This window comes from Aethalodelphis obliquidens, unplaced genomic scaffold (assembly GCF_003676395.1).
Source record: "Aethalodelphis obliquidens isolate GAN/ISIS:26980383/991018 unplaced genomic scaffold, ASM367639v1 scaffold16, whole genome shotgun sequence".
Lineage (NCBI taxonomy): Eukaryota > Metazoa > Chordata > Mammalia > Artiodactyla > Delphinidae > Aethalodelphis > Aethalodelphis obliquidens.
This window is the reverse complement of record NW_020837960.1, coordinates 21,306,348-21,330,847: the sequence shown is the minus strand read 5'-3', so window position 1 is coordinate 21,330,847 and position 24,500 is coordinate 21,306,348. Positions and strand designations below refer to the sequence as shown.

General features: G+C 36.9%; 1 protein-coding gene and 1 long non-coding RNA gene across 4 annotated transcripts in view; one reads left to right on the top strand and one right to left on the bottom strand.

Annotated features, from left to right (window-relative positions):
• Window positions 1-24,500, bottom strand: part of TRPC4 (transient receptor potential cation channel subfamily C member 4) — a 159,003-nt gene that overhangs the window by 24,715 nt on the left and 109,788 nt on the right. For all 3 annotated transcript variants that reach the window (XM_027116464.1, XM_027116463.1, XM_027116465.1), the window contains one exon: window positions 8,210-8,349. In XM_027116464.1, the coding sequence (XP_026972265.1) occupies window positions 8,210-8,349 (140 nt within the window). The remainder of the gene's footprint in view (window positions 1-8,209; window positions 8,350-24,500) is intronic.
• Window positions 1-24,500, top strand: part of LOC113625683 (uncharacterized) — a 529,756-nt gene that overhangs the window by 487,026 nt on the left and 18,230 nt on the right. The window contains exons 10-12 of the long non-coding RNA XR_003434794.1: window positions 959-1,124; window positions 16,491-18,184; window positions 22,927-23,065. This is a non-coding gene — a long non-coding RNA (uncharacterized LOC113625683). The remainder of the gene's footprint in view (window positions 1-958; window positions 1,125-16,490; window positions 18,185-22,926; window positions 23,066-24,500) is intronic.

Sequence of the window (24,500 nt, the reverse complement as noted above, 5' to 3'; positions counted from 1 at the left end):
TGAAAGACACACATATTTTAGTAGAGAGTATTTACCTTTCTGTTGATGGCTAATTACATATTTCTCCTCTCTGTCTGTCTCTTTCTCTCTTACTTAATATGGCTTAGGACCATAACTCAAAATGTACAAAACACTAAACAGTAAGCATTACATCCTTAGATGTAATCGTTTTCTTGGAATTTCTCACCACATTTAACACAATGTCCTGCGTGTAACAGGTGCTCAAGAGACATTTTATCCCATCAAGTATTCATGCATAGTCCAGTGAGGATGACAGGGACAGCTAATTATAATAAAAATGCTCTAAGAGATTAACACAAACTGCTGTGGGAATAGAGAAGAGAAAGTGATACAGTCTGTCTGGGGCTGCTGGGGCCGGCAATGAATAGAGATTACATGTTGTTCAAGCTCTAAGGGTCCCTCGATGTTATTGAAGCTGGTGGAGATGCTGTTCCTTGTTCTACTTCTCACAGCCAGTTTGCGGCAGTTGGATGTAGAATCCATCGTCACGTGGTCACTGACCCCAGCTCTACTTTTGACTTACTAAACTTTAGAACCCTTCTTAGCACCTGCTCTCAGCTGGAACTTGCAAAATCGTAAGAGGAACATTTCCCATTTTACAAATCAGAGATGCTAGTTTCTGCCCCAGTATAATTACCCAAGACCGTTTCAGAGTCCAGCACATCTGGTAATTGTTGGGAAACAATGCTATGTGAATATGTTCACATCTATGCATGGCCGGGGCTTGCTGAGAAATATATTGTATTGGGGTTAAAGGATGTTTGAATGGCAAATGAGTCTTGGAAATTAAAGATAGAGACCTCCTGAGAGATTTAGAAATATCTCCCCTGGACCCACCTGCTTACAGTCTAAGGATAATAATTCTAAGGGGCCTTTGCCTCCCCAGAGAGAATTTGTTTTCTTTAGAAAGTTAAGGTCTTTCTCTTTTCTTCTCCAGGGGGAAGATGAGCAGCGGGCACAGCTGCACTATATAAGCTCTGAGATGCATCATTTCCCAGTTCCTCTCCTGTGGTACAAACTCATGGATGTGAAGGGCACATCTGGCTCTCATCGGTCGCCCTCTGGAGGCTTGGAGCACAGGGATCCAATGCCAAGATTCTCATGTAAGTAAATAATTTGTCTGTTCTCTGACCCAGAAACCTTGTTTCCTGTTAATCAATGGAGATATGAACCTTTAGAAATTATCTCTTGATTACACTCTTTTAACTTTACTTTTTAAATTTTCTTCTACCATTCACATCTATATATATTTAGCTTAGGTTTTTAAATATAGGCATTATTTTACAAAAGGAATTCTAAAAATTCTTACATACCATACTGTTCTGTGAATTTGTAGAGAAAAATGGTAATTCTTCAGTGATTAAATGTATTTCCCACAGCTATCGTTAGAACTGAAAAGATTAACTCTAATTTTAAAGTTTTCTTTGGCTCTATTTTCTAAAAACTATTCGCAAAATCTATATTCATGTTTCATCTTTGCATGTTTGCCTCAAGCCATAGTGATGGTTCTTCTCAGTATCCTTTGCAGGCCCTTCTTCCTCACTTTCCCCTTAAACGTTGACTTTGCTTTTCAAACTCCTTCTCTTCTCATTCTGTCTATTCTCCCTGGATGTTGCCTGTGATTTCAACTGTCATTTACATGCTGGTGACTCCCGATTCCACATCTCCAGCCCAGAAATCGCACCTTTACAATCATAGTTTATATTCTCCTGCCTCTTGACTTCTCCTCTTAGAAATCTCACAGGTGTCTCCAACTCACAGGCCAGAATTGAAACGCATCATGTTTTCATCCTCAAGCTCCTTCTCAGTTTCTGCTTTCTCGTCTCAGTGAATGGCAGCCAATCACCCAAGGCAGCATTTGATTTGATCTGATAGTCTTCCAAACTTGCAGCCTCTAAAACTGAAATCTTAGATGTGCTGCTCACTGCTCTACATTGGTATTCTCATTGTTAAAAAAGTTCCTCTATTTCCCACAGAAATTATTTTAATAGCCTCCCAACTCTTCTCCCTGCCTTGAACCTTGTCCCTACTTTCCTCTAGAATCATCTTTTAAAAGGGTCAATCAGATCATCTCACATCTTGCTTAATGTTCTTCGATGACTGCAATGTCCTCGGGATGAAATTCCGATTTCCCAGCCTGTCACATGAAGCCTCGGGAATCTAGGTCTTGACTTTCTTTTGCAATTGACCTGCCACTTATACCCAATTAGGTACTTACTACTCTGGCTCAGACCTTTAGTGCTGGCAGTTCCCCAGATTACCCTCACGTTCTCATCAAAATGCCTTTCTATGAATACTGGACCCTTCGTTTAGAATGGATTTAAATTCCAATCATTTTGATTCTTTGGCTATTATTCAGTTATGAAATATGTGTTGAGTGCCTACTCTGTATCAGGAGCTAACTTCAGGGCTCACAGTGGTAGTCAAACAAGACATAATTCATGCCATGCAGGTTTACAATATAGTGAAGAAGACAGACATTAAATAAGTAATGCCACTCTTTCCCTTGAGAAGTACTCTCAGACCACAGATGTGTGGACACCAGGATCCTGCTGACCAAAGCTGGTAGTTCCATGTTAGACAGAGGTCAAGAGCTATGTACACACCTATAGCCCTTCGAGGACCAGCAGTTCCTGCCCTCTTATTTCTCTCAAAAATCTGCTTTCTAGTATAAACCTACCATAGTTTGGCTTTGTCTTAAGCCTTCATTTCTATTTAGATTCTTTTTAAGAGACTTGGTCCTGTGCAGACCTATGAAATAGAATATTTACCATTGAATCACTTGTCAGATTTCCATGCAGGGAGCTTTGTCTAATGCATTTTTGGTACTGGACATCTAGTATAGTGTTTTATATATGATAGAAGCTCAAAAAGCATTCTAGGGTGAAGAATCATAGCCACATTCCAAAGCATGGTTGTTAGAAAACATGGATGATTTGCGGAAATGTGAGTATCTTAATATAGTTGGAATACGGAGGGTTTGGGAATAGTGATAACTCTAAAAGAAAGATGAAACCAGGTCATGAACCCCTTAGCAGGAGTGTTAGGAGAGGAAAATGGATTGCAGCATAATATTGGATCATAAGCTCCTTGAATATAGGAAAAGTTCATCTTTGTATTCTCTGTAGTCCAATACACACTTATAAAAGCCAAGTAATCAATCAAAATGGGTAATAATTAATTTAATGCAAAATGAAAACATTTGTCATGCAGAATTAAATAGAAAATGTATGCTGGTTTTAATGTCTGATTTATAAGGTGAAAACCTTTCCCTTTCTATAAGTTGGTTAGATAATTAAGTAGTGAAAGACAATAGGAAGGCATATGATTTTCTCCTGTGGTGGATGATACTAGATTAAATAACTTGGATTTAAATATCTACAGCTCTCTGTCATAAAACTAAAGAATGTTTAGAAAAGTTAAAAAAAAAAAAGAAAAGTTCATAATTTGGAGAGTTCACTACAGTTATAGCATCTGTGAAACGGAAACATTTGCCTTCTTTCTAACTGATAAGAAGAGGGATCAGTGAGATAAATACTTAGCACTATTTAGATGAATGGTGCTATGAAAAACTCCAGCAAGACTGTTAAAATAAACGATCTTATTCCTAATCATTGTGATTTTTGAAAATATTATTTATATTACACAGTGGTCGAGGCATAGGAATTTAATCATTTCTGCCAAATGGCTGAAGATAAATATGAAACAAGTTGTACATAGGGACAGGGACTGGGTAAATTTAGGAGAAAACCAGTCCTAATGAAGATAAGGTAACATTTTCTAAGTGTGCCCAGGCATCAAAAAGCTCTGAATTAACTAACATTTTATACATGGTGAGAAGAGGAAATGACTGACAAACCTTCCCCTTCAAAAAATTCACAGCAAATTAAAAAAAAAAAAAAGCTACAATCTCTGCGCTGTGAAATGCTAATGAATTGAGGCATTTAAGGCAGCGCCACAAAGCCTTGCACAGAAGGAGGACAGTACTGAAATCTCATGAACTTCTGTGCTGTCTTTGTACAATATAATGCTGTTGCATTTTAATAAAAATTAAAAACTGAGTGCTTATATTAAGCTCTATTCTATGTGTTTATTAATGTAATCTTCACAAACATTCTCTGGGACTTGATTATTCCTGTCATTTTACAGGTAAGAAAGTTGAGGCATCAATTAAGTAACTTACCCCACATCACACTGGTAGGAAGTGGTATAGGCAGCAGTCATATGGATCATAGCCCAGACCATGGTTTTGGCTAGAACGACCCTTTTGTATGTTAAAAAAAAAAAAATCTCCTCCAGGTGGATGAATTGCAAAAGGATAAACCAAATAAGGAAGAATTGCCCTTCTGCCAGACCTATTCTAAGAAGTTTTCCCCCTGAAGACCAATTATGGAAGGGTTTCCCTCTTTGTGGGCTGACAGTTCTTTTGGTCTGGATCCATGGCTTGGCCAAAATCACCGAGGGTTAGATTTTTGCTACCATTTATGCACCTGCAGGCAGAGGATAGAACCTGGGCAATTTCAGTCGAGATCCCAGTTATAACTCCTTGGTCATCTTGCCTGATCCATGAGAAGTGAGCTATTTGCCAGGGAGAAGCATCGAGATGATTCTATCTACCTCATCATTCATAATAACAAATCAACTACCTTGTGGATCTTACCTCCTAATTAAAATCTAAAGCTTCTCCTATATCCACTGCTCTACTTCAGACATTCATCATCATTTGACTCATCCTCTGCTTTTTAAACCTCATTAATCGTTCCTCTTTATTTATAGGGTCCAAATTCTGTAGCACGATTTGAAAAGTTCTTCCCATGCTCTTCCCGCCCCCATTTCCCTGGCTCATCCCTCTGAGATCTGACCTCCTTTACCCTCTCAGACTTTTGCACGTTTCGTCTCTTCTCCCTAGAATGCTCATGGACACGATAGGTGCCTACTCACTCTGTCCTCTGAATAGTTTCAGGACACTGCCAGCAAAATTCAGTTCCTTCCTTGATGCCAGCGTGGCCCCTGTTGTAGACTTTATCACACTGTACGGTCTTCATGTGCATTTCTCTTTCCTTACTGAACTGCTTGGAGGCAGGGGCTGTATCTCAGGCATCTTTGCATTCTCAGCAAACAGATGGAAAGCTGATTTCTTAGTGTGACCCCATAAATTCTTATTGCTTGATTCACATAATGACTGTTTGCCTTGTTTATAGCAGTCTATTTTTGTTCACAAATAAAGCACCTTTTCCTGAAATAGCAAGTTGTAAGTTATTAAAAATTAGCATAAAAATTGAATGATAGAACAAAAGAAGATGAAGATGGGTGAATCGGCAAATCAGCATATCACAGACTCCCAAAGTAGGTGCTCTTTTGACTATTATCATCATTTAACAGATGATACAGTTGAGGCCCACATTACATAACTTGCCCCAAATCAGACAGATTGCAAGTGGTAAAGGCAGTCCTAATCCAGAGCTCAGACTCCTTTTCAACTAAAAAAAAAAAGCAAATGAAAAGACACAATAAAGACATTACAAAAGGCAAGTCCAGTGGACCAATAATATATGAAGAAGGAGGAAACAGCAGTAGAAGGGAAAGGAGAAAAACTAATCATGCACGCTTACTCTGTAACCAGCACTTTAAATGTATGCACTCATTTACTTCTCATACTAACCACATAAGGCAGAAATTGTTATTCTCCTTATTTTATAGGTGAGGCACAGAGAGTTGAAGAAACAGACCCAAGTTCACATAACTAGTAAGTGATAAAAGAAAACTGAGCCCAGGAAACCCAAGTTTAAAGTGCAGCCATTCAGGACTTCCCTGGTGACGCAGTGGTTACGAATCCGCCTGCCAATGCAGGGGACACGGGTTCAAGCCCTGGTCCGGGAAGATCCCACATGCACCAGAGCAGCTAAGCCCGTGCGCCACAACTACTGAGCCTGTGCTCTAGAGCCTGCGAGCCACAACTACTGAAGTCCATGTGCCTAGAGCCTGTGCTCCACAACAAGAGAGGCCACCACAACTAGAGAAAGCCCACACACCGCAAGGAAGACCCAACACAGCCAAAAATAATAAATAAATACATAAATAAATAACTTTATTTAAAAAAAAAAGTACAGCCATTCAAACACTACCCACGCAACTCAAGTTTTGGTCACACAAACTAATCATTCAGAAAGAACATTTCATCATCTATATTTACAATCCTAACTGAACGCCTATGGCCAAAGCACATAAACAAACTATGTATTTCCCGAACAGTCCATGCTATTTACATATTGTCATCAGAGGTAATTTCTGTCTACTTTTCTATCTCCCTTTTTCCCCGCTCTTTCTTTTCTTCTTCATCACTTGGGGTGGGTGAGTTGAATTTTTAACATAAATTCTCCCTTTGTGTAGTATAAAGAAAAATACAGGTGAAAAACTTACAACATTTTAAGAAAATTCAAATTCAGTATCTAAAACCATTAGGCCAAAAATCCACAAGTATCCATTAATTCATATAACTGTACCCAGTATATACCAGAGGTTTTATATATATATATATATATATATATATATATATATATATATATATATATATAAAATATGTTTTATAAGTAAACACCATATAAATAAGACCTGTAAAAATATTATGTTTCTTAGTATAAATATTGTATGAGAGAGGATCCTTTTGGCATCAATCCCATGCTTCTCTGAGCTGCTGAATAGAATTTTACAGTCCAGGGCTATTCAAAGTGTCTTCCTTAGACCAGTTACATCAATATCACCTGATGAATTTGCAAGAAATGCAAATTTAGGCCCCTCCTTAATACTCCTGATTCCTGGGAATGGAGAAAAGGAATCTGTTTTAACAAGCTTTCCAAGTGATTCTTAGCACCTGAAAGTTTGAGAAGAACTGCTATAGTCATGTAATATTAGAATTTTATAAGTGCACAGGACCATAAAAAACAAATGTATTACTTTTTAGTAGAGAGATGTCCAAACCAACTTTATAGATATACTTAAAGATCATTACAGAAGAAAGAAGAATTGGAAGGATATGCATTTCAAAACAGATGTCCATCTCCTACACAGATGCAAAACCTCCTTGGTTAACACAAAACCTTCTGTCATCTTCAGAAGGTCTCAAGGCCATTCACCTTAATGCAGATAGGAAAAATTATCAAATCATGTTTCCATTCTTAAAACACGGCTTGCTTTCCATGAAAGTGGTAGAAAATGCTTTTTCTTAATGTTTATATGAGTGCTGGAGACATTTTAGTTGAACAATTCAGGAAACAACTTTGGGCAATTTTGACCCTGTTATAGCTGAAAATTGCAGGAGTCGACTTAGGACAAGACTACATGAATAAGAATTCACTTACATGTTAGCATTTCCTAGCTCAGCTCATTAGATGGCATGAATTATTCATGTACAATTCAATTAAACACTGTTTATTTTTTACTAATTCACTCATCATTTTGACACAAATTTTTTTAAAAAGGAAGAGAAAAGGAAAGAGGGGAAAAGAAAGGCAGGAAGGAGGAGGCAATAATATAATACTTTGGTTTGAAAAACATCCCCCAAAGTACAAAATAATCCCAATTGTCATTGCAGAACAAAAACATTTTATGTAAATTATGTGGTTTGGGATAAGATTGATGTTGTAAGAAATGCGGGGGAGTATGGGTGTGTGAGATTTCAGCACTGTCATATTGAATGGGGTGAGAAGAAAAAAATTATATTCTGCTCTAATTATATCAAACTATATTAGTTTAAACTGAAATAATAATTTCAGTGCTTTGAAAGAGTAATATTTTGATCTGTCTATGTAATTTTATCGGTTAGTTGTAACTGATAAAAATAGATTTTGGTTGCTGAAATTTGAACAGTGTTTGAGGTAGAATTTCATTAGAAATGGAAAGGATTAGAAACGAGAGCAGCTATTGTGAATCATTTCGAGGCATCATTCAATTTAGATGCAAGAAAATTGGGTGACAACTTCTATTTGGAAATCTATTAAAATTTGTTTTATGACTATAAACTGTGTATTATCTATGTCTTTTATTCCTATCTCTCAATAAAGTCATGAGATGATGAATTTCACATACAGATAATGCTCTAGGTAACATTATTAATAAAAATAATAGCAGTGAAAGGTATATCGATACTTATCAGAACTTATGCTTTACCAATAACATAAACAATAGTTACCTTTACAAATGCAACGATTTTCAAGGAGATTGTTGCTAGATATAAGGAGTTCATCACAAAATCCATTAGATTCCACCAATCGTGGATGTAATCTTGAAGTCCACCATCCCACATTTGTTTAATTTCTCCCCATATAAAACCTGCAATTATAGAAAGATTCACATAAGTGTGATTTTTCAATGAAATCACTAAAAACAGAGGTCTATAATTAGGAATTAGAGAATCTTGGAGCTTCCAGAGACTACATAGTTACTCTAAATGCAACACCTATTTTTATAGGTAGTAATAATTGAGTCCCAGTCAGATTTGAAAACTTTCAGGACATTTAGCTAATTTGTAGAGAATTCTCTTGGGGCAGCTTCACTTTCTTTTATCCATTTGATAAATTGATAAGGTTGTGCAGTTTTGAATCAAACTATAATTCCTCTATACCTATATATCTTTCTCTGGAAAATATCATAACGTTTATTTGTAAACAGATACTTGAAGATATTTTTCCTCCCAAATCAAAATGACTCAAAGATTTATGAAAGAACAGTGTATCTAGTGAACATAACTGGCTTAATGCCTTTAAGCAGGGTACTTTGTGGTGTTTTTGTAAGCAATTAATACCTTCAGAGATCTGATTTCAGTTCTGGACAGAAGACGATTATAACATTCATACTTCAATAAAAGACCTTATATCTAGCAGTAGCTTTAAAGCTATATCCAGAGAAAATAAAAATCACTTTCCTTTATTATGGTCATGTTTTTAATAGGAAAGATTTTATTTTCAAATATTAGAAAGCACTTAAAAATATCACTGTATATCATTATTCTACTTCCATAATCATATTAAATTTTTATAAATCTATTTTTACAGCCTAATGATGAGAAAGAAAGATATCAAAATATCTAGAATCAGGAAATATTAAAAGGATAAATATGATTTTAAAGCTATATTAAAGCAAGAAAACAACATGACTTTTAAGGTAATGATAGTTTGAAACATTGAATGTGGGTAGCACAGAGTTTCATATCTGTCCTACACTAAAAGCAAGAAAAAGTCATATAACTATAGAATTATGACTTTTCATGAATCCATCAGAGAGGTGAGAAACCAAGGAGCCTATACTTCAAAGAAAAACAGGTTCCTGTAAAGAGAGTGACGAGGTGAGCATTAGCTCCCCTGTGGCAGAGTGCAGGGTAAGAAACACTGGCATCGGGCTTCCCTGGTGGCGCAGTGGTTGAGAGCCCACCTGCCGATGCAGGGGACACGGGTTTGCGCCCCGGTCCGGGAAGATCCCACATGCCGCAGAGCGGCTGGGCCCGTGAGCCATGGCCACTGAGCCTGCGCGTCCGGAGCCTGTGCTCCGCAACGGGAGAGACCACAACAGTGAGAGGCCTGCGTACCGCAAAAAAAAAAAAAAAAAGAAAAGAAAAGAAACACTGGCATCATACAAGAGAGAAGGACAATTTCAGAAAACCTTCTTAAACAAAATTCTAAAGGCTAAGTGTGAGCTAGTGTGAGAGGACAGAAGCCCTGGGAGACACAGGGGGGCGTCCACTCACTAGTAAGCTCATCTCCATAGACCTCACCACTGCTCAAGAGGCTGGTTCTGGGGGGAAGGCACAAAGCCCTACCCAAGCTCCTCACCCCTATGAAGCGGAACATGTTAGCCCTGTGGGAGAAGCAGAAAACAGTCCAGGGCCTAGAGTTTATACTAATATCCTTAGAGGCTTCCTACCACAGGAGGAAGGGCAGGAAACTCTCTTCGGCACATGACCTGCACAGTTTTACTGCCTTGAGAAGGAAGATTTGGATCACTGAGAAGCTCCACTCGTGATACCCAGGTGTAGTTTTACCTAAGTTTGACCCTAGACCTAGACAACAGACAAGCTTCCTGCCTCACATCACCAGGCTGACAAACACCGAGTAAGAAGCAGAAGCTGACAACTGGAGGAGTGGCAAACATATGGCTCAGAGGCAGAGGTGCTCAAGGAAGGCCAAAAGCCGTGGGTGGAGCAGGAATTCTGATAATAATCCTCTTCCCCACTTGTCTTAGTCTTAGTCTGTTCAGGCTGCTATAACAAAGCATCATAGATGAGTTGTTTTATAAACAACAGAAATTTACTTTTCATAGATCCGGAGGCTATAAGTCTAAGATCAGGGTATCAGGGTCAGGCTCTGGTGAGGGCCCTCTTTCATGTTGCAGACTGCTGACCTCTCTGTGGATCCTCACTTGGCAGAAAGAAAGCGAGCTAGCTCTCTGGTTTGTTCTTATAAGGGCACTAATCCCATTCTTGAGGGCTCCACACTCATGACCCAATTGCCTCCCAAAGGCTCCACCTCCAAAAACCATCACACATTGTGAGTCAGGATTTCAGTGTGTGACTTTTGCGGGGGGGCAAAGACTTGTAGCCCATAACACCACTCTAAGCAGAAGTGTATGGTAGGCTGAAACTGATTGTAGCAACAATGAAACCCAAACCCAGCTCAGCTCCTGATTATATTGTGTCAAATTCCTGCACTAATGTTCTAACAGAAGAGGTATGTCCATTTTCAAGCATAAATGCTATACACTTCTGTCTAGCCTTCTGCATAGGCAGAATAAATACCCTCACAAAATACACACATATGAGCACATGAACACCATGTTACATCATACTCAAACTGTTCAAAAAAAGATAAATTATTGAAGACATCACAGGGAGGGGGTGGGTGGAAATAAAAGACACGTTGCATACAAAGGAAGAAATATAGGACTGATATCAAACTGATTATCTGAAACCACGCAGGACAGACTGACATCATTAAAGTGCTGAAAAGAAAAAAAAGTCAATCCAGAATTCTATACACAGCACAAATATCTCTAATAAATGAAGGGTAGTGAAAAACTTTTTTCAGACAATCAAAAATTCAGACAGAGACCCATGCTACAAGAAATGCTAAAGGGATATTTTTTAGGCAGAACATATATGATATTAAACAGAAATTTAGGTTTATAAAAAGAAATAAAAATCTCTGTGCAGGAACTGTTAAAATGAAAATAAATATAAAATAGTTTTTCTTATTTCAAATTGCTCTAACAGATCATTGACTGCATAAAGCAAAAATAGCATATAGCAAAAATGTATTGTGGTTTATAACATGTATAACATGTGTAAAGGTAAAACATATGACAACATTAGCACAGAAGGTGAGGAAGAGGAATTAGAAACATACTATCATAAGGTTCTTATACTACATGTAAAGCAAAATATTATTTGAAGTTTGACTGTGATAAATTAAATTTTACATTGTAAATCCTAGGGCTTTCTCTCAAAATATTTTTAAATGCATAAATAGCCACAAATGTAAATAAACACGGAGTTATAATAAATGATCCAAGAACAGGCAGAAAAAAAAGGGAAAAATACAGCAATAGATGGGGCAAATAGGAAAAACAATAGGGTAGATTTTAATTCTGTCAATATCAAAAATTACGTTGAATGAAAGTTAGGGTCTAAACACACTACTTAAAAGACAGAGATGTTCACATAGAATAAAGATGCAAAACATAACTTTATGACGATTCATCGATAGGTTAAACATAAATGAATAACAACGTTACCATGAAATACTAATTCAAAAAAACTTAGATGGTTATATTAATGTAAGACTAGATATATTTCAGAAGAAGTGTTACTGGGTATGTGCAGGGATATAACATAGGATAAAAAGGTCAAATCACTCTGAAGACAGAACAGTCCTAAATATGAATGCAGCTAACAAAATAACCTGATAATGCAAGATGCCATAGAATTTAAATACAAATAGAGAAAGGTACAATTATAGTCTTTACTTTTCCTCTCTATAAGTAAATGAATCAGTAGGCAGAAGTTTAGTAAGAATATAGAAGTTCTGAACAACACTACCAACAGTCTGAAAATAGTAGAAGATGACACATATATATGGAATCTAAGAAAAAAAAAAAGGTCATGAAGAACCTAGGGGTAAGATGGGAATAAAGACACAGACCTACTAGAGAATGGACTTGAGGATGTGGGGAGGGGGAAGGGTAAGCTGGGACAAAGTGAGAGAGTGGCGTGGACATATATACATTACCAAAGGTAAAACAGATAGCTAGTGGGAAGCAGCCGCATAGCACAGGGAGATCAGCTCGGTCCTTTGTGACCACATAGAGGGGTGGGATAGGGAGGGTGAGAGGGAGAGAGACGCAAGAGGGAAGAGATATGGGAACATATGTATATGTGTGACTGATTCACTTTGTTATAAAGCAGAAACTAACACACCATTGTAAAGCAATTATACTCCAATAAAGATGTTAAAAAAAAAAAAAGAAAATAGCAGAAGACATTTTTTTGAAGTGCACATGGAACATTCACTAAGATAGACTATATAACTTCAACATATTTATACATGTTGAAATGTTTAAATGTTTACCATGACAACATAGCAAACAAAAAATCAGTTATAAAAGGTACCTCAAAATCCCCAAATATTTTGCAATTAAATAATATGCTTCTGATAACTTTTGGTTAAAGAGAAATTAACAGAATAATTAGATAATATTTTGAAATGATTACAAATGAAAATACAACTGAAAGTTCTGTGATGCAGTTAACACAGTACTTAGAGTAGAATGCTTAATTAGAAAACAATAAGGGTCTCAAATCAGTGATCTCAGCTTCAACTGTGACATTGAAAAGAAGAGCAAATTAAACCCAAAACAAACAGAAGAAAGAAAATTTTAAAGCAGAAATCAATAAATTTTAAAATATAAAACTTGAGAAAAGTCAATGAAAACAGAATCTAATTCTCTGAAATGGTCACTAAAATTGATAAAAGTCTAGCTAGAGTGGTCAAGAAAAAAAAAAAGAAGATATAAATGATCCATATCAGAAATGAAAGAAGGGACATAAATACAGATCTTACAGACTTCATAAGGATAAGTGATAAAATGAACTTGATACTCATAAATTTCACAACTTAAATAAATTGGACATTTTCCCGGAAAGATAACCTTCCTAACTCACATAAGAGGAAATAGAATAACTTGAATTGTCCTATATTCATTAAAGAAAATGAATTCATAGTTAAAAACCTTCCAGCAAAGAAAAATTCAGGTCCAGTTCCTTCATGGTGATTCTACCAAACATTTAAGGAAAAAATAATGCCAGTGCTAATCAAACACTTACAAAATTACAAGAAAAAATGTTTAAAAAGTATGTATTTTTCTGATAAAAAGTCATACAAAAATAATACAAAGAAAACTACACGCTAATAACTCTTTGAATATGCATAAAATCCTCAACAGATATTAGTAAATTAAATACAGTAATATATAAACTTAATAAGTCATGACCAAATGCTGTTTTTCCCAGAAATGCAAGATTGTTTGAAAATTTAAGAATCAATCAATGTAATTTGTCACATCAACAGATATTTTGGGAAAAAAATCTTTTCATTAAATGCAATAAATCTTTTCAATAGATACAATAAATTCATTTGACCAAATTCAACATCCATTCATGACAAAAACTTTCAGCAAAGTAAGACTAGAAGGAAAATGTCTTGATTTGATAAAGGACATCTATAAAAATCTAAACTACCATCATACTTATTTTGTAAAGGGCCAGAAAATAAATAATTTAGGCTTTGCAATTAATGAATGAGTGTGGCTTTGTTATAATGAAACTATTTATAAAAACTGTCAAAGGGCCAGATTTGGCCTACTGGGCCACAGTTTGTCCTATATCTTGATTGTGGTGGTGCTATATGATTGTATGTGTTTGTCAACATTTTATATACCTGTGCCCTAGAAAAAAAAATTTTAAAGTAGTGGCAGCAAAAGTTTAAAATAGTAAAAAATTTAAAAGTAGTGGCAGCAAAAATTATGAGAGATTTATGCTGGACAATGGAAATAGGGTTAGATTTAAAATAAAGAAATATAATAAAGTATCAATTGTGATATATTGCTGATAGATGTGCTTGAAAATTTGCACAATAGAACTCTGGAAGAAATAAAAGTATATTAGTCCATAATTATTTAGTGAAAACTAGCAATAGTTATTTAATATTATTAATAAAGTTTTATTTTAAAATTTTGTCACACTTAAATTAAGAACCCAGATGAGGACTGATTTCAGTTGAATTAAATATAGAGTGCATTTTAAAGTCTGCTGTAGACCACAGCTTTATTCTAGATTTGCTGTTATATCCAGCTTCCCCTTTGAAGTTTCTTTCATAAATAAATCTCTCTTGAGAACTCAGATAAAATTGGGCATATTTGGGGAGGTGATAATGATCACTGACTCCTTATTGAAGAAAGGAATATATAAGATCTGAATAAGATGTGATACACGCACTGATTTTATAGCTTGTGGGAAACTTACAATTTATATTATGCAATGAGGAAAAATGCTCGGTACTCATGGAAATACTCTCCTCTCACACATTCGTGGTGCTTTTTCCTACTGAGCCTGGGTACAGTCTCAGAATCCAGCACGCAACCACAACCTACATAAGAAAGCTAAGGCCCCAAAAGGCCGTGTGACTAAAGCCAGTTAGTGGAGAAACCAGAACAGGATACCAGTCTCCTTAGGCAGTGCTCTTAGACAATATTTTCTTACTCCTGAGATTTCACAATGGAGCTTGTTTTGTTTTGCTTGAAACTTTGCCAATTCCCAGAGATGAGGCGATGTGAGCATTGCAATCGTTGATTGAACAAATGCATTCAAGTTCACTTTCATCAGAAGGCATAGTGATAATGTCAGGTGAGTGAATTGCCAGGCTCAGCTCAACTAGTAATCAGCTTTGTAACCTTAGCCAGTAGTCTCGTCCTTCTAGGTTTCAGTTATCTCACTTCAAAAAAAGAAAGGTTTGGATTATCACAGAATTCTATAGATAGAATCATACAAGAAGTATAATTCTACCTTAATGGTATAAATAAGCCAGACACTGATTCTTCCTGTTTGAATTATCAATATTCTATGAAACTCAGTCATCACAATAGCTGACATGAGAGATTAAAAACTTTTCTGTACCAGAGGGCACACACCAGCTTTGGTCTGCCCCAGAAAGCAGAAATTGGATCTATGATATGAAAGTTATAGAACGGAACCTTCTTGCCCAATGTAAGGGGGATTCTCTGGCAGAGTTGTCCCCGAACTGGAATGGATCACCGTTTGAGGTTACGATTCCAATGCAGAGCCTGGAATGTCTTTGATCAGTCATACTCCAGAGAAATTCTAGCAATGAGTGGAGACTTGTTCCACTGGACCTCTAAAGGTCATTCCAACTTTATGAATTTGTGATTCTGGTGTTTTCAAATTTTGTATGTATTTTAAAATGAAATATATTTAAAAATACCTACTAACCAACAAGAGGGTTTATATTTTATTTCCCTTTATAGATAAATTGTATCTCTTTTTTTGCTTCTACCCAACTGGAAAGCCAAATGGGATTATTAACAGTCACCAAAATACGGAACTTCAAATATTTTGTGGGTAATCATGTAAAAGAGTAAAGACACCAAAACTAACTGCTTTAGAGGGGAAGGAGGTATGAAGAAGCAGTTAGGAGCTCAGTAGAAAGCAGCATTTTAACCTGGAGCCCCTTAATATCTGAGCAGACTCTGTTCCTATTAGACAGATTCAAGGACATGACACTTCAATAGATGACCTCTAAGGTTTCTGAAGAAGAGTCAAAACAAAAACTCACAATTCGGATATATTACAGTTCCTTTGGAGTTCAAAGAATAGACATAAAATCTAACCTTCTGAATTATACAAAAATTATATTACTCCTGACTTTGGAAAGGCACAACTGTATGGAAAAAACAGAGATCCTGATGAAATTGAGGACTTAGCCCACTGTTTTTTCAACCTGAACTGTAAATGAGACTGGCAGTCAGTGCTGGTTGGCTAATGGGGTTTGGGATCTTTTGTTTTCAAAGCACCAGACTGTAGGATCACTTCCTACAGCTGTTTGGATCACTTCCTGTATCACCACATCCTTGTTTGATGACATTGATTTCTATTTGTTATGAGCACGTTAGTGAAATACCAAGTTTCCTCTATTCTGGCAATGTTCACCGAAATTTTAGAAGAAACAAGCCTTTAGAAAAACTAGAAGGTGCTATTAACTGGCTGAAAAATGCATCCAGATAGTAAACTATTCGTGGTAACCAAAAAACGACTAAAGCAAACAAAGCTTGAGGGAGCTTCTGTCAGAAAATGTTTGTGCTGGTCCCACAATGGGAACATTTCAAAGTTATTCTCTGCTGTTTATAAACAGGTGACATGATTTCTCAGCGTGGTGGTGGAAGTCTAATTACAAGCATTGATCTAAGACTGCAGGGACCAACCACGGAAAGATCGCAGTACCAGTGAGTCAGAGAACTTCCTTTAAAAATATTTGTGGATGCCTGGAAGTCTGGGCTATTGTTTTCTACCTTTCCCATAACAGTTTTCACCAGGGCTATCTGCATATTCTGTTATATCCCAGCACGTGAAGCTGGCTGTGGGGGGCGGATGGAGCAGGCAGACCTCCGATGCTGCACTTAGCAGCCTCGATTTCACGTGAGAAATGTGTAGCTCTGCACACAGACCTCTTGCCTCTCCTTTCTTGCTGTCAGTATTTACACGAAGAGTAAATAACCCCAAGCAAAGAGCAAGTCAGCTTTTCACCTGCGACACCTCTGAGGGCTTTTTACAGCAGCCCCAGAGCTAGTTGAGGGATCTGGCCTTGGAAGTCCCTTGACAACACTGAATTCCAGGCTGTGGCACCAATCAATGAAGATAAAGGCAACAAAAAAGAATTCTTCTTCGCTGGAAGGTTTTATTCCCTCCCCAAGTCAGGAAACAAAAAGGTAGTTTCTTGTCAAAATTCTGCTTTTGTACAAAAAGAAATCTAAATGCAGTTATTTTACTCAGTAGAGACTCACATTATGCCAGACCCATAGGAGGCACTAAGTTAAGGGGCGGCTGCTACGGTCTCAGCGTTATTCTTAAAACCCAAACAAAGATAAAGAGCCTCAAGTATCCAGTTTCTGAAGAGAGCGTCCAGAAAACTGCAGCCCTTCCCGCTGGGGATTCCTGAGGGGTGAGGACCGTATCTGCTACCAGCCTCCTGCCACACTCTAACCCATGGGTTATACAGAGAGAACGCTGGGAAGAGGGGCCCAGAGAGCTGTGAGCTCAGGGCACTGCAGTTTGGGTGCTAGCGACCTCACCAGCACCGCCATCTCCCTAGGTCAAGTGTAGGAGACTCCACGAAAATGCCTCACAAAGATGGGGGGTTTCTGCAAGGAGAAGCTGGCTCTTAATGCCTGCTGGGGCATCTTCCCAAGCACTTGGGCTGCTCGTCTCTCACTTGGCTTGCACTTCAGGGAAAACAAACCAACAGTGGGTCTTCCCCAGGCAGCTGGGGAGCTGACAGCAGCCTGGCCCCTTGCCACCTGAGGTAGTAAGGTTTTGTGATCTCTTGGGGGAGCTGGTGCTTATCACAGGAAGAAGCCGGGCTTTAGCCGTCTTGTTCTCCTGCCCTTGCTAGGGTCACAGGACCCATAAAGGGGCCAACTGCTGGTTATGAGTTCCCAGACTGGAAGATGTCAGGCAGAGCTGAAACTCGGATTCAGAGAACTATGTAGTGTGCAGGTACACAGGACCCTCTAAAGAACACTCATGGACCCATCAGGAGAGTCAGAGGGTCAAGACCTGTCTCATAGGCCACTCAGTATAAGCCAGAGATGCAGACAACCAACAAGGGAAGAGCTGTGACCAGGGTACCAAGGAGGTAAAGAAGACTTCTAACTTTTCCTGACATCCTTCTTGCCTGCAGAAACCAAGCAATGGGGAGAACAGAAAAAGTCTATGTCCCTCCTTCCATTCCAGTGTTGGGGTTGAAGGATGAGCAAAAAATGAATATTTCCGGGTCCTTTGATACACGTGTCAGGCCTCTGTGGGGAAGAGGAGAGCTTTCAACTGATGGTAAGCTTCCTGTTTTAAACTGAACTGGGACTACTTTTTAATAACTCAAAATTTCAGGAAATTGGTGATATCTACCAGACAGATAGTGAAGGGAAAGGATATTTGGTGCAGGGTGGTTGGGAAGAGTGGTTGGAAAAGGTTAAACCATTTCATGTTTAGATTCTAATGCGTCTCAATTCCTCAATAAAGCTGAAATCGGAACTAAATACGAAACCTGCATAAAATTTGGTTTCTAGAATTGTTTCTTAATCTTTAGTGTTTAAAGACCTCTGAAATTTCTGAATCAGTCAGCCAAGGGGAGAATTCAAAATCTAAATTTTTCATAAAAAATTCACAGTGATTATGACTATAGTCAGCACACCACGTTTCAAGAAACGCTGACTTAAAGGGACGGTGAATAGTCAAATATGCTTAGTTTGAAGACATCTAAAAACCCTTAAATTAATACAGTTTTGATAGCATCAATTTAACATTTAGAGGAAAAAAATTAGGAATATACAATTAAGGAAGTACACGTTTTGAAACTGTGCCAAGGAACAATACGATGCTAGTTTTCGATTAAGATGTAAAACTTTTTTTAAGATGTAAGAACTTTAGAATTCTAGCTCACCTGATTGCTTACGACATAAATGTAGTAACTTAAAAATCAAGTAAAATGTTTCTGTCAATGCAGTATTAGACTTTTTATAGGATTTCTGTTTAATTTAAAATTTTCCATGAGAACTAAGGCATTATATATTTATGTAGGTGGAAAAACAATGAATAAATATTCCTCAGGTCTTTTCTCAAGTCACCTTTTCAATGAGTGGCAGTAGTTGCTTAATAAATATTTTTGAATGAGTGATTATTAATTTTTCACTATGAAGATTACCACTTTCCACCTACTATAAGCTTCTATTTTTGAAACAGTTCTGTGCAAAAGAAATATAATTATCTCTTTACATTTCCTGAAGACCCGCTACACACACACATACATATACACACCAATGAAAGATTAAAAAATTAATGATATCCCTGGAAGCAAGGAAATTTACCTTTAGGTCTTAGCAAGTGAACATGGAAACTAAAAGGGAAGCATCTCAAGGTCATGGCAAAGGACTTCTTTCTTTCTTAGAATAGAAATTGCTTCTGTGAGTATTAGGGAACCATTTATAATGCATGTGTTTTAGAACAGAGACGGGTGGTGGAGATGAAGATGGAGGGTCCTGCTGATGTGATGCTGATGGCAACGCTAAGTTCGCTATATTAACAAGCATCACCTTCAATAGGAAATTATATCAAGTGTGTATCTCAAAGAGCGTTGCATCTTTAATAAATTAGAAACGTGGTCCACTCAAATTTGACCTTTGTAAAGACTTAAGTTGGTAAACAGAGGCAGAGAAAACAGGAAAGAAGTCTGTGGATGGAAACTTGAGTTCTTGGGCTGTTTTTGCCCCTTTAAATTCCATTTCTCACACTCCAAGGGCAGTATTTATGGAGGATAAAGGCTCTAGCTCTGGAGTTAGACTAACTGGAGTTTGAATCTAGTATCTACCATTTGTTAACTCCTTGAACCTAGGAAAGTGATCTCACTTTTCTAAGCCTCTTTCCTCTCTATTAAATGAGATACTAACATCATTTATTATAAGTAAAGTGGAGTTGGCTATGAAGTTCAAATAAAAACACACATTTGAGTCACTTAGCACAATGCCAAATTTCTTAGTTTCTATTGTTATTACCACCATCACTACTATTACCATTATTGTTATTCTGAACTAACAGAAACCACTTCCAGCTTACCTCCAATCTTTTACTCTGACCCTCCCTCATTTCCTATGTACTCCTCTTTTCCTATCTTTTCTCCTCTTCCCTTGAACCATCAGAACCACGGTCGTCAAACATTCTCCCAAGGCCTGTAGATTTCATTTGTTGGTGCACCAAATTTGTATTGCATATATGACCTAAAAGACTTAATTTTCTCTCCACTAAAGAAGTCAATACCCTGTAATGGCTTATATGGGGAAAGAATCTAAAAAAGAGTGGGTATATGTATACGTATAACTGATTCACTTTTCTGTACACCTGAAACTAACACAACACTGTAAATCAACTGTACACCAATAAAAAGTATTAAAAAATAGAAAAGGAAGTCATTTGGTCAGCAATGGTATGTGCACACTGAACAATTTACAACTATATGAATACTTTGTTGTTTGAGATTTTACTGTGTTAGTCTTGATAAATCTTGGTAAAGATGACTTTAAAATTTCTTCCTCACAAATAAACAGGAAAATGAGAATTCTATGTCATGCTGCAATGATTATCTGGTTTTCTGGAAAATTAAAATATCCCTTTAAATTAATAAACGGATGTTCTGCAGCTGTGTTTGAGTTGTCTATATGTGTCTGCAGCTAGTTTGCTGAGGTGGTTAGAATACCTAGCCAAGGGAGAGAGTGGGGAAATCTATAGACTTGTTTCTTATAATTCTTAATTTGGGGGAAGACGGATAATTGAAGGGTGAGGCTGAAAGTACGAGTACCTGAAGCCATGTGATCTTAATGCCTTTTAGACAAAAGATGAAGAAATGGTAATAGGAAAGAAAGAATATATACAGGATTGTTTGTCCCTGAGTCTTTGTCTAGATGTGAACGTGATCACCATTTTTTATTTTCCATTTGGCAGGCCTTGTTGAAATTTTCAGATTTGCTAATATCAACCCTTTAAAAGATAAAAATATAAAATAAATTATGAAAATGAGAGGCCAGTTTTGTTGCAGAAAAATTGTTAAATAAGTATGTATTATAGGCAAGACAGAATCTGGATCTTATGAGCAATTCTTAATTTATGCCTAGAAATTCACTGGAAGCTTTTTTTTTTTTTTTTTTTTTTTTTTTTTTTGCGGTACGCGGGCCTCTCACTGTTGTGGCCTCTCGCATTGCGGAGCACAGGCTCCGGACGCGCAGGCTCAGCGGCCATGGCTCACGGGCCTAGCCGCTCCGGGGCATGTGGGATCTTCCCGTTCCGGGGCACGAACCCGCGTCCCCTGCATTGGCAGGCGGATTTCCAACCACTGCACCACCAGGGAAGCCCTAGAAGCTATTTTTAACAGATCTCATATCTCTTCCTCTGATATATCTTTTCCTCAGTTCACCATTCTCAGCATGCACAGATTTATATGCTATATAATTATGACATATTCTTAAGCACACACATAATATCAAGTCACTTCAGCAGCCATTCGGCAGTATTCTCATTGGGAACAAGGTATTTCCTGCTTTATTAATATGATAGCTTTCATTAACATTCTACTTCTTTTGTGGAAAATGTTATCAATTTCATATTCTTTTTGCTAAGTGATAACTTAAGTCTAATCTGGATGTTTCATATATATGCACACTTTTTTTTTTTTTGCAGGAGAAGAAGCTATGACACAAATTTAATTGTTACAGTTGAGTTATAATGGATTCTGTGGAAAAATCCAATCTAGTTTTGGGAAGGCTTTAAAAATTAGCATTCAAAAAAGTTTTTTTTTTCACATTTTACTCCACATTATCTCCAGAAACAAATGACATCTACTGGAGTTAAAACTTCTGCTTTAATTTAGATGAATTCTCATAATACGCATTCTACATATAACATGCTATATTTAGTTTGCATTTAAGTTCTATATAAAAAGGAGTTTCTCATATGAATATTATATTCATTTCATATCCTTAGTATTATATTGTTAAAATCAAACCTTTAATAAATTAAGAGCCTTGGGGTCATGACACAACAGAATACAGAAGTAGCCATGTCTCTGATCTGACCCCAGGCTTCTTTTAATCCATCACAGTCTTCCCGGTGATACTTTCTCTCTATTGAAATTGAAAAGCATAGCTCTGTTATCAGGCCATATGCATGCAGGATGAAACTGTTGTTTTACTTTTTACTCTAGTTCAAATGGGTAATTTGACAATCTGAGAAATATACTGGTGTCTATCTGTCTAGAATCTACCTTTCTACTGACAGAGTTCTAACGGAATATCTGTGATTAGTTTTCTCTGTTGCTTAAAACTGTATCTCTCAAGATGACCAGAATCATAATTTTTATCCCTTTATCAGGCTTTTAAATTTCTTTGCTTATATGCTAAATTCATCCTGACAGCAAACTTAGGTAAGACGATCTCTAGAGGTTATTTGATGGGAGAAAAGAAGGGTTGATAACCTTCAATCTGAAGGAAAAATAATTCGAAAAGCTTTGCTAGAGATGAGCTACAATTTATCAATCACACCACAGCGAAAGGATATAAGGACCACTGTAGATTCTCTTCTAAAGATATCAAACTCAATAGACTTCAATTTATATAGTCAAAAAGATGTTGAACTTCAACAGGAAAGACAGTGAAAATAACACAGAAACATTATTCTCCACTGAACTAAATCACAAGGTATCTGGATCTGTCATGTTGTATAATCTTATTGCTGAAACACAGCAAAGTATATAACATGGAAATTCCCAAGCAAAAACCATACTTCTTCAGACAAAGGGATTGATTTGAGAGGATAAGCTTTAAAGTTAGAAAAATTTTCTATTCAAAAAAGTTGGAAATTTATGATATAAATATATAAAACAAGTAAAGCAAAAGTCTTTTTGCCAGGATAAACAAAATGAGAAGTATCAAAGTAATCATTTCCCTTAAACTACAGTATCATAGGTCTGGGAAAAATCTGAAAATGTAAGGAAAGGAAGTTTAGTAAAATGAAAAAATATTTCTTTACAGAACAAGCAACTCACAGAGGTGACATGAGTTGAAAACCTAAGTCGGTTCAAGGAGACTTGAGAAAAACCCACGCGCAGAACTTCATTCAGTCACTGGGAACATTAACATGATGAGGGAAACACAAGCCACACACTTCTCCGTAAGTCGTGAAGTCTTGTTATTATAAACCTAGAGCCTTACAATGCAGGGACCATGAAATGTACAGTCACTCACTTTACCAAACAGCAGGACTGAGTGAGGCAATATAGAAGGTTCATTGATATAGTCAGCAAATGAGACCATGCTTTTTTTGCGTCTATCACACTTCTGGTAAAAGGTTAAAGGATTCCTACCCTGTTGTCTTTAGCCCTCTTCCCTCCACCCACTCCCTCTCCCCACCAACGAAAAGATCAATTTTCTCTGCGCCGATAATGATAGGTCCCCAGGACAGGATAACAGGACACAGTGGGACTGAAGAAGTTATCACTCTGAATCTTTCATCTTATTGATGAAAACACAGAAAATCCTGAGAGATTGTGTCCACCCATAATTTAATAGTCTCTCAGTGGTAGAACTTGAACATGTATTCAAATCCATTTTTCTTCTACAGCCAAATAACATGGAGAATACCCGTTATAATCATGACTCTAGCAAAGCACTTAGAACTCAGCCTTAGATACGAGGCACTCAGAACTCACCAGCCTTGATGAATAATCTGTTTTGACAGATCTATTTGATATAGAAACATTCTTTTTCTCATGCTCTGTTATTTAAGCAAGATGATCATTCATGGGTATTTTTTAAATTCTAGAACATCTCTTTTCATCCTAAAGATTCCCATATAAATGAACTCCCTCTGCAGGATATCTTCAGGAAAGGTTGCCTTTAGCAGCTACTTCTTTTGGCTGGAACTATAGTTCTCATAATTAAATTTCTACCTTATTTAACCATTCAGCTGAAATTTGGATACGGTTTCTTCTAGCCAATTTTCACGGAAAATTATGTGACAAGTTTTGCATGTAGGAGGCAGCCAATGACTGTTTTACTTCTATGAATTATTCAAAGTTTGGAGCTTCTAATTTTCATATTATATACCACTTCTGATATTATATCGCATATCTCATTGTTTGTTTATTATCCATTTCTTCCAGTAAAATTTAACCTTCATAAGGAGAAGAGATCTTTTCTTTTCTTTTTCTTTCTTTCCTTCCTTCCTTCCTTCCTTTCTTTTCCTTTCTTTCTTTCTTTCTTTCTCTTTCTTTCTTTTTCTTTCATTTTCTTTCTTCATTTTTTCTTTCTTTCTTCTTTTTTTAATTTTTGTTTCACTATTGCCCTGTACTGCCCTTAATCCATAGAAAGTACCCTACATATTTTCATTGACTGTATAAAGAAAAGACTAGAAGTATTATATCTACTTATGCTGCATTATATCTATACCATTTTTCAAAGTGAAATGTTCTGTGTTTCACTTGGGCCACCAGGATTTTTAGACATTCAATATAAGTTACACACAATGGGAAATTTGACTTCCAAAAGCTTCCTTATGAATTGTTCCCAAGAAATTTTCTATGAAGAAAACTCAATAAAGAACAGGT